This window comes from Chiloscyllium punctatum, chromosome 37 (assembly GCF_047496795.1).
Source record: "Chiloscyllium punctatum isolate Juve2018m chromosome 37, sChiPun1.3, whole genome shotgun sequence".
In the NCBI taxonomy this organism is placed as follows: Eukaryota; Metazoa; Chordata; class Chondrichthyes; order Orectolobiformes; family Hemiscylliidae; genus Chiloscyllium; species Chiloscyllium punctatum.
Genome location: NC_092775.1, coordinates 33,062,130 through 33,073,506, shown reverse-complemented (window position 1 = coordinate 33,073,506; position 11,377 = coordinate 33,062,130). Strand labels below are relative to the sequence as shown.

Sequence of the window (11,377 nt, the reverse complement as noted above, 5' to 3'; positions counted from 1 at the left end):
GTTACCTTCCTAGTTCTGGCTTCATTAGCACATGGCACAGAGATTAATCCTGAGATTACAACCTACAGGTTCTGCTTTTCAACTTCCTACCGAAGTCCCTCAATTACTTCACAGGGCCTCATTTCTCTTTCTGTCTGTGTCATTGGTACCAATATAGGCCACAAACACTGCCTGCTCGCCATCTCCTTTCAAAACATACTGTTCATGCTCAAAGGCATCTTTGACCTGAGCACCAGGGAGGCAACATATCATCTTGGAGTCTCGCTATTGTAAGTCAAGTTCCAAGTGGAGGGAGACCTATGCAGAAACATACTTTCATGGTATTCATGTATAGCAATTGAGCTTTTAGTAATAAATACATAAATAAGGTGCATGAATGAGTCATTCAGCCTTTTGAGTCTGCACTGCAATTCAGTGATCTAATCGTGGCCTCAAATTCATTTAACTGTCTGATAATCCTTGATTTTCTCATCAATTAGAAAACAATTTAGCAGACTTGAATCTCTTCAATTACCCCAGCATTCCCTCTTATCTGAGTAACAGAATTTAAAAGATAAACAACCTTCTGAGATGGGAAACAAGTCTTATTTCATCTTAAATTGGAGATCTCTCATCTTTAAACTATGTCCTCTAGTTCTAGATTCCCTCACAGGTAGAAACATCATTATAGCATCAGAGTGTCCTCAGGATCTTCTGCTTCAATAAGATCACCTCTCATTCTTGTAATGAGTATGCATCCAACCTACACAACTTTTCCTTATAAGATAATCCATTCATTCCTCAAAGCAGTTGAGTGAACATTCCCTGAAATTACTTCAAATGTAATTACATCCTTTTTTTTAAGTAAAAGACCAAAACACACTCATATTCCAGATGCAATCTTACTAAAGTCCTGTGCAGCTGTAGCAGTACTTGCCTTTTATATTCAATTCCCCTTGCAAAGAAGACCAACAATCCATTTGTCGTCTTAATCGCTTACTATCCCTGCATAACCTTTTATGATTCATGTACTAGGGCATCCAGACCCCTCTGTACCATAGGGTTTTACAATTTATCTCCATCTAAATAATCTGCTGCATCTGCATTTTTCCTGCTAAAGAGGTCAGGTTCACATTTTCCTACATTATACTCTATTTGCCAAATTTCTGCCCAATGAATTAACTTGTCTATATATCTTTTGCAGACTTGCCTTGACAATTTACATTCCTAGCTTTTTTTGTAAATAACTTTTAAAGGAATTCTTCTATTAGAAACATTACTTACAAGGGTGTAATTTTTATCCAGCTGTAAAATCAAAATGGTGACTCAAACACTGTTAACAAAGTTATTTGAGCAATTGTTATTAATCAGCTTTAATTACCTGCCCATATGCAATTAATGGTTCTTTTAAAAAAAAAACTTTTTTATAGTTGTTTGGTGCATAATCTTTTTTTTAATTTCAGTCATGGGACATAGGTGAGCAGTTATTTCCCATCCCTAGCTGCCCATTGAGAAGATGGTGATGAACTGCTTATTTGTACTTAGTTGTTGAATTGAGTTTATTTTATATATTATATGTTATATTAGGAATCTTTATTATACATGGAGTTTGACAATTTTTTGATATAAAGTCATATCTTTTAGCTAAATAATATGAAGGACAGTATTTACAGAAATATGCCTTATAATGTGATTTGTAATACTCTAGTAAATTCGTAACTGCAAGTTCAGAGATTGGGAAATTCTTTGAATATGAATTGTACTATATCTTTGCAATTGCTTAAATAATTTCAATGAGAAACAACAGAATATGACAGGCTGCAGTTTCATCCAATCACGTTATTTCAGGAATCCTAATATTCTAAATTAGCATTATGCAGAAATTACTTTTTTATTTTTTCACTTACACGTGAGGAACAAATTGTACTTACATAGAGAAAATACTTCAAGGTGCATCACTGAGGGAAAGGCTGTTCTGTGCAGTAATGGAAAGTTTGCGAATGACGACTGCTAGGACTTTAGATACACAATTCCGCAATCATACCTCCACTTGATGTCTTCCACCCCACACTGATAAATTTTACAAAGATCAACCTAACTGAATCCCATTACAAATTCCAATTCCATGTTAATTATGCCCCAAATCCAAAGTAAAATGTCACTCATTTCAAAGTCATGTATCCGCTCCGCCCTCTGCCCCGAACTATCACCATCACCTACCTATCGCATGCCCAGGTACGTTCCCCCAGCCCCTCCCCCTGCCGTTTATCTTTCAGCTCCCACCGCCCCCTCCCCATTCCTGACGAGTTTTTGCTCGAAACGTCGATACTCCTTGGATGCTGCCTGACCGGCTGTGCTTTTCCAGCACGACACTTTTTGACTTTGAAAATTATATGTTTGCCTGAAACACACCAGATGGAGCACTGGAACTGGAACTGAAATGTAGATATTTATGATCTTAATTTAGCTCCTCAGAAGCATGATACATGCTGGTTTCACTACAAGGAGCCCTGGACTTATAATGAAAGGCTGTTTTTAATCTCAGAATATAGCTTGATAAAGAAAATTTACAATTTCATACACCAAGAAAGTTTATATCATGAAGAACATAAATCCAGAGTAAACAAATTCATACTTTGACACTTGAGAATTGAAGAAGTCTACTGCTAAATTAAATTTGTCAGGGAAAATGAAAAAAAGACTGAATCAATGGCATTGAGTTGAGAGAGGTAAGAACATGGAAAGCCGAAAAATAGTTATCCATTCACTGGATGAGTTTAGAAAACTTAATTGGAACGGAGATATTTTTTGTTGGTGAACAAGATAGAGAAAAGCATAAATAATTTGAAATATGACATGCAGTGTTTTTTCAACACAAGGAGCTTATGTTTATTTCAATTTAGCTACTGCTATATTTTTCAGATGCAGGAAATTGGCAAGATTTATATTATTCACCATATGTATACTTTGTTCTGCTAGTTTAGACCGTTGGGACTCCTGAAATAAGGTAATTGGATGAAATGTGCAGCATATAAAATATTTAAAAATTTAAAAGAAAATCAAATGTTATTAAATCAAATGATGAGAACTTTTAGTATAAAACAATTTGATCAAACTAATCCTTTAAATACTGTATGCATTTGTCTTATATAGGTTCACATTTAATAGTCTGAGAGAAATTATAATATGACCAGATAATTGTTGTCTTCGTCTTTCGATGAATAAATGTAAATTGCAGGGTTCTAACATTGTATTGAACGTATTTACTCCTATTTAAAAGAATGTATTAACTTTAAAATAGTTGCATTACTGAGCTGAGAAATCGTTGAAATTTTAAGTGGGCTTGTATTCAACATACCCGTTTCTATTTTAATTTTATTATTGAGATTATGGAATGCAGGTTTGCAAATTATTCCGAATACACACTATCCCCAATCCTGTATCAAAGGAGATCCACAATACTAAAAGTGAGCAGTAGGTGTCACTCTTGACAGTATTTCAAAACCAATATATCTATTCCCTGTAACAATCGTTAAAAGAATTATATTTTATATATTAAAGTAATCAAATTTGATGAAGTCATCACTGTGAAGATCCAGTTTTGATACCAGTACAAACGATTTATTAAATGATTCAGTTTCTTTATGTTCCAGCTTTTACAATTTTGATAAAATTTCCGGTGAGCTAAGCGCAGTTATTAAAATTAAATTGTTACATTTAAAGATATACGTAAGGAACATAGCACATGAATATTTGTTTTAACTTGACTATGTTTCTATCTCATTAACATAAAATACAGATTCTTTATAAATACAATTGGTTAAGAAGTGTACATTTATTGGCAGGAAAAAACATGTTCATGTTGTTTCTTTGACTATAGAAATTATCGTATTTAGGATGGACGCCAATTCAAATCTAGATTCATTACAATTTTAACAGTTCTGGTGTATAATTTTGTCGTTAAAAGATTGTAGTAATTCAATATCATGTCAATATTCAAACCTTTTGATCAATCTAATATACACAAAGCCTATTATTATGCTTAATAGCTATTTTAAAAAGCAGCCATTGAGGGATTAGTATAGTAGAGTTTCTGTTTCTTGATACGGATGCTCATTTCCCGTGTAAGTACAAACTCAATATGCCTAAGGCCAGGTTAATATAGATACCAGTTGTTAAGAGCCAAAGTTTGCAGACCCCACTATGACCACAGGGGTAATGAACCATGCAGCTTATCAGCACAAAGACCGCTTGTCCACGTACGACCTGGGTTAAAGCACTGGGTTATAATGGATCCCATCAATGAGCCAGGACACTAGTCAATCACCAGTGACCCGATTACGTACAACAGACCGGCCTGGCCTCAAGTAATGGTTGACCAAGCCTGTCACAGAGCATTAAAAGTCATTGATTTAGTTCTAATCTTCCATTACCGTCAACTATTTTGATCCGATAGTCTCGTGACCAATGTCTCCCCTCTCTCCCCCAACAGCCACCCTTGCCCAAAACACACGCACACATTGTCGCCAGTTGGGCATCAGAAACTGAAACGAGTAGAGTTGTGTTGTCCCCAGACGGTCAGGAAGCACCAGGATCTTCTCATTATTAAGAATATGTCTGTTTGTTGGCTCTCACTTTTCTCATTATAGAATGAAGGTACTATTGGAGAACACCCCTGTCAGTTCATTGATAAAAATAACAAATGGAGCAAACTAGAATCCCAAATGAGACCAGCAGCAACTGAATTCTTACAAGAATATCTGAAACGTATGATGTTTGCAAGGCAAGCTTGATAAAGACATTGAACAATGATAAGCGATGTACGAACTGGCATTAGTTTTGTTTTAACTGAAACTTTTGTAAAATCTACAATTTATTTTTTTGAATTTCTCCTCAAAATGGATACAGTTATAAAGTCTCTTGAAATGCCATTTGCATTTCAGTAATGGAATAATGCTAAATACAACATAAACAGAATTGCAATTAAACTGCAACATGCACCATTTTACACCTAAATACTTGTTCGTTTCTGAAAATCAACGGACGTCTCTGTACATTGCTGTTTGAGCATTGCATTAGATGTTACTGATGCATACGAGACAACTTTGTTAAACTGTCTTTATTAACTCCACTTGAGTTCTACACGGTCAGATTTGACGGAAGAGTTAATGATTATATGGCAACCCCCCCCCCCCCCAGCATGGTGCTATCTTCCGAAGTTGCTTTTTGAAACGCTAGCCCATTTTCATCATGGCCGGCATCCAGCAACATAAAGTTAGGAAACTCTGCAGCCACCTGCCCTGAGAACAATTCTGGGTCTAATGTTATTACATTAAGCTGTGGTATGATCTACATTTTTTTAAAAAAAACACCTTGAATAATGTTGGGTTTGTCTGGAGGTGCCTTTGTTCAGGCGGATATTTTGCGCTGCTGGTTCAAAGGGTTAACATGGAATCACTTGACAAGCTGCCCCGGAGGCATGGACTTTCTCTGCAGTTGTATCCAGTACAAGGAGGAGTCCCCATGTGCAGAATACCTGTGACTGCCTGCACCTGTCCAGAAATGTCTTACCTTATCTGTCCTCACACCTGGATGACAACAGCAGAGAGAGGCGAGCGCCAGGCAGGTGCATCCTGTCCTGACACGTGGCTCCTAGCCTGGTTGGGGCGGGGTGCCTGGGAGGAAATCTGAGTCACTAGCCAGTGTTTTGTTTGCCTGCATGGAATGCTGTACGTGCCAAGCACTCCGAAGCTGAATCAGTTACTGCTCTTTAAACAAGCAAGACGCGACTTGCATTGGCATCCCTAGCATTAGGTATACATAACCATGAGGCTGGTACAACATTAGGCCACGTCCATTTTAGCTTCTATTGCTGTGCATTATTCTCAACTCAAATGATCACCTTTTAAGTTTTACAAGGAGGATCCGAGTGAGCCTCGCATTCAAAAGCACCAGCATTCGATCCGTTGGTATGCTTTGAGCAAACTGGCGGGACTCCATTCAACAAACAGATCAACAACGAGGAGGCGCAGCTTTCCCAGCTGCGGCTCCCTTCATATTTAATGTCTGGTGAAGAATAAAGTTCTGTTTGCAAGCAAATCCAATATTAGACAAGTGATTGAGATGTATTTAGAAAAATCCTAAGATCTTAGAATTTTCTGTGCTGTAGATTTCTAAGATTCCAACAACAACTGTTTAGACAGCACACAGCTCAACCGTGCACAGTGATGCACGTCTGATTTCGGTTTTTGTACCTGTCTCAGACAAACAAATGATCTTTTCTCAACTGCTGCGAACGGAGTGAGGGTGTCGGCGAGGTTATCCCTCGCTATCTGTGCGGTATGGGCTGCAGGAATGACCAGATTGACGCGAGACACCACACGTCTCCAGTTAACAGCAATTCAAAACTAGTGACAATCATCAGTTCAGGCAAACTGAAGGAGAATACAACCAAGCTAAATGGTGCAGGAGTGAACAGGTCAAAGCAGGGACCATTTCCATGCCTCTGGGATATAAGTATATCATATTTACAATTAAAATCAATTCACTCAATACAACATTCTGGTATAAAAATCCACTTAGTTGAGCCTACCGCTTCTGAAACCTTACAATTAAACCTGTTGGACGATAACCTGGTATTGTGTGATTTTTAACTTCTGAAACTGAATTTTAATGCATTACTGCATCAACCTCATGCTATTAAAATGCTCCATTTAATGCAGCAGTTCACAGCCCTTTATATTCCTGAACGGCTGTGAATTGCTGTTGTTGCGCTAAGCGCTTATTCCACCCAGACAATGGGCTTCGATCGGTCCGTCAATGTCCTTCAGTCCTTGGGAAGTCTGTGCACTGAGCGCCTGAGCTTTGCAGCTTTGTACAAACACCTGTTGGGAGCAGAGCCCGACGCGAAAGCCCCGCCCTGTCTCTCGGCTTCCCCCCGGTGCTTCGAGCCGATTGGATGGCGATGTGACAAATGCAAGTTCTTCCCCCCTCCTCCAGCCGGCTCCTGAAGCCAATATGTACACCAGATCGCGAACATTTTCCACAAGTGGGCTGGCTCCCTGCAGCAAACCAACGGGCTGTCTTTAATCCAGGCACCCTCGCTGTTTAAACAGGACTTGGGAGAATTTAGGCAAACCGGAATCTCAAGATGCCTCGGTCGTTTCTTATTAAGAAGCATTTCTCGACCACCAAGAAACCAAACTACAGTGAACTCGACAGCCAGACAGGTAGACAAATTGATGACAATATTCGGTTGTGTTAGCAGTGGGTGGGATCTTTATTCCTTCCTATATCAATAGATGTAACTTACTGTGAATAGTGAAACTGGCAATGTCAATGTATCAAATGCTGCCGATTGAAGTTAGGATTAAGAAGAAAGTAAAACCTTTGCCTTGGGGGACATATTGGGGTGACTGGGAGACAGCATCGATATAACCTGCAGACGTGTTGGTGCCCGTGAGTTAGAATTTTGGAAGCAGTGCCCTGTTGTGGTGTGTTAAAGGGTGCGGGCAGATACTGGGAGCTCCATTCATTTAGTGTCATGTTGTTTGTTGGTTGCAGTGATTATCTCTCCATTTCTCTATGAGAAGTATCCGATCCCAGTCATCCCTCAGCCTGAAATCCTCAGTCCCGGAGCTTATTATCCCGCCATGGTGTGGGACGCCGGGTTGATCTCAAGCCTCTACTCTGCCGAAATCGAGAGTAGCCTGGCCAGCCAGAAAAGCGAGCCCCCCACGGCGGACAACCCCAAACGACGCAAACCTCACGACCTGGCATCCCTATCGAGCGAGGAAGAGGACGGCAAGACATCGGAGCCGCCCAGCCCAGACTCTTCGGCCACGGAAGCGGAGAAATTTCAGTGCAGTCAGTGCAGCAAATGCTACTCGACTTTCGCGGGACTCTCCAAACACAAGCAGCTGCACTGCGAGCCCCAGGCCAGGAAATGCTTTAACTGTAAGTACTGTGAGAAGGAATACGTGAGTCTGGGAGCCCTGAAGATGCACATCAGAAGCCACACGCTGCCTTGCGTTTGCAAAATCTGTGGCAAAGCCTTCTCCAGACCGTGGCTGCTCCAAGGGCACATCCGCACGCACACTGGTGAGTACTGCATTCCTTTCCAATCCACTTCTCTCATCAATCCGTTCTTGGATAGGGAGATTTAAACGTTGCTCTAGTTTTTTTTAAAATTGAGGAATTGACGACCACGCGATTATTTTAAACGCTTTAATCCCTGCCGATACGATACATTGGAAGGTGATTTGCACAATATTCTGGGTGTTTTGTAACATATAGTACAATTATGTCAGTGCTGACCTGTGCAAATCCGCGGAACCTTCATCCCTGAAGAGCCATTTCCGGGATATTTTGTGTGTCTTAGTGAGAAGGATGATCAGATGGACAGATACGTCTCTGTACCTGCTTCTGATAAGTAGTCAATTCGCGGTACCCTCATGGACCAGTTAGCATTTTTTGATACACATAGTTGTGTCAGCATTTACAGTTCACCTTTACTAATATCTGAAAGTAACCCGCTCCTCACAATTTATTCCATTTTTAAAAAAAAATATGCGTCATGTATTTCACACACTGGTGTATAACTTACTTTTCTTTGGATCAGTACAAAAGGCGCACATGGTGCAATAAAACCACCTTTCAGGCAAAACATTGTTCGTGGCTTTCCAGGCTGCGTTTTTGTCCCTTACATTGTCTCCAACAGCTAAAAGAGGATGTTCTTAGTGGCAAACAAAAAGACCCTGTTGTGATTCTTCGTTTCACCACTATCGCATTTAATTCTTTTTGAGTGGTGGTGTTGTCCTGTGGAGGACCGTGTATGTGAATGGTTGACAGACATGGGGCAGGTGCATTGATGTAGCAGTGCAGTTTGTACAGTGCACCTGTTACAGTACACTGCAGGCACAGCTATAGACTCCAGCTGTCACCTATTGGGGCCATCAGTTCTAAATACAAGAATTATCACTTTTCACAATGCAGCCTCCCCAGATCTATTTACCAGCCTCTGGCGTGGGTTAATTCCCACTTTGTTGTTGATTTCACACCACCTTAAGGAAAAGCAAATGCCCTCAAAGGAATTAGTTAAAGAAAACTTCTTTTTTTCATTTTGCCATAAATCAAGGCGTAATCATAGTTTGTTTGATGATGCCATTCTTAACTTTAGGTTCCAACTTCTCCACTGTTTTAAAGACAGATGATTTATTTGTTTTATATTTTGTTAAAAGTTCAATATTCAGCCTTGCTTTGTTGCAGCTTTGCCACTATTCAGTTTAGGATGTTTAAACCATTTAATGTATTGCACAATTTAGGATAAACTGATAAAACTATGCCTTTATTAAATCTCTGATTTGTGATTTTGTATCCATTGTTAATATAATTCATTACAACTCTTTGCTATTTTAAAGTAAGATGGCTGCTTTAAACAAAACCAAAAATTGCTGCAGAAATTCAACAGGTTCGGCAACATCTGGAGAGAAAACAGAAGTAATGTTTTGAGTCCAATATGACCTCTGCATTTCTGAAGAACAATTTATTGGATTCAAAACATTAACTCTGTTTCTGTCTCCACAGATGCAACAGACCTGCTGAGTTTCTTGAGCAATTTTTGTGTTTGTTTGCTTAAGAGCTCTTCAGTTCTTGCTTTATTTTGGCTGCATTAGACTCATTGTGGGGGAAAAAATTTCAGAGATCCAATTATTTAATTTAGTTTATATCAAATTTCAACCCTTCTCAGTGCATAAAATATTCTTTCATTTCTATACACTGTGTATTTTATTTCTGGGTAAAATTGAACTAAGATAAGCAAGTTAAATGCATTTCCTATTACTAAAAATACCTGAGGAATCAATTATCCTCAGAGAATTCACAGCATTCCTTATTGTTATTTTTTTCATATTCCTTCAGGTGAGAAACCCTTCTCCTGCCCTCATTGCAACAGAGCATTTGCAGATCGGTCCAACCTCAGAGCCCACCTGCAGACTCACTCAGATGTCAAAAAATACCAGTGCAAAAACTGCTCCAAGACTTTCTCCAGAATGTCTCTTCTTCATAAACATGAAGAAACAGGATGCTGCGCAACTCGTTGAAACTATTTTTTTAAAATGAGAACTGCTGTGTGCATTTCAGCCCATTTCATTTGATTATAGAGTGAATCTCTTATGCTGGCCTATGCTGAATTTTATTTATTATTTGAACATAAATATTAACATTTGTTTTTGTATATCAAGGCTCCCATCTTTTTTGAGGGGACGAGGAGGTAAGAACAGAAAACGCTGGCTCTCTTAGAGATTCTTTAAGGGATATCAAAAACATTCAGTATTTTATTCGGTATAACCCACCAGAAAAAGAGTTTGTCTCTTACTGTGTAACTATGCAATATAATGTCTTTTTCTGAGGGTTGCTGGCATAAAATGTTCTCAGTGGAACAATGAAACCCTGCAGTGTCTAAAGATTTGTGCAATGGGTTTAGTAGACATCACTTGCAATCTGAAATAAGATTCCTGTTTACAGGCAAGCTGAAGCACCTGTTAATATCAACCTTAACAACTGCTTTTCAGTGGATGTATAACTAATGGCAAGCAGTTGTCACATGTTACAATGCAGGGCTTAGATAGATGCCTGACTATTGACAGGTGTGTGCCAAAAGATTTTTATGGCTATTGACAGGTGCCTGGTGAATGCATCTTTTTTCTATACAGTGTTTGTACAGAATTGTCACAATATATATTTGTTTACATTACAAGGGTACACTGGTATTACTTTGTATACTGTAATTTTCTACGTGACAGTTTTGTATTGCTGAGACTTTTAACAGGTACATTATGTAAAGAATATGTAATAAAATTTTTACCTTTAACAAAATGTGAAGTATTTCATGGTGGTTACATAAGAAACATCAGTGAACACAGCAATTATCTATTTGCTACTTTATTGATTACTAAAATAACCTCAACCTAATGTTCCAACATACATCAAAGTACACAATATAGTTGAACCATACAATATGTTTGACAATTCCATTAAATGGTACAGAAGGGTAAGATATCACCTGTATGTTGAGCTGTAATTTCTAAAGTTCAATAGAAGTTTCAGTTTCTCCTTTACATAGATTAATAGTAGATATAAAAGCACATTTGCTAAATGAAACTTTCATAAATAGAAATTAAACCATTTTCAAATAATATGCATATCTGCCATTTATTTTCCAATTTCTCAGGTAAAACAAGTTAGTTTCGACTCTATACACTAGACTTGAGCCAGTTCTCCTTAATCTATATCTCGTGAAGAATTGAAAATTTGCATTCTGAATTTGGAATATCAACAGTAAGTTTTGTACTTGTTATATCACCATCAAGCCTCCATTGAATAAAAACACACATTTACA

General features: G+C 38.5%; 1 protein-coding gene across 1 annotated transcript; it reads left to right on the top strand.

The window, feature by feature from the left end:
- Positions 1-7,001: 7,001 nt before the first annotated feature.
- On the top strand, positions 7,002-10,854 carry LOC140462981 (protein snail homolog Sna-like). Its single transcript, XM_072556554.1, has 3 exons — positions 7,002-7,208; positions 7,543-8,079; positions 9,898-10,854. The coding sequence occupies exons 1-3, from the start codon at positions 7,130-7,132 to the stop codon at positions 10,077-10,079; spliced, it is 798 nt and encodes a 265-aa protein (XP_072412655.1). The 5' UTR covers positions 7,002-7,129; the 3' UTR covers positions 10,080-10,854.
- The last annotated feature ends 523 nt before the right edge of the window (positions 10,855-11,377 follow it).

What these genes read in the sequence shown, in the direction of transcription:
- LOC140462981 (XM_072556554.1), top strand. Translation starts at nt 7,130, where the DNA reads ATGCCTCGGTCGTTTCTTATTAAGAAGCATTTCTCGACCACCAAGAAA. An exon ending in TGAACTCGACAGCCAGACAG is followed by an intron (nt 7,209 to 7,542) that starts GTAGACAAATTG and finishes TGTTGGTTGCAG; the next exon opens with TGATTATCTCTCCATTTCTC. An exon ending in GCACATCCGCACGCACACTG is followed by an intron (nt 8,080 to 9,897) that starts GTGAGTACTGCA and finishes ATATTCCTTCAG; the next exon opens with GTGAGAAACCCTTCTCCTGC.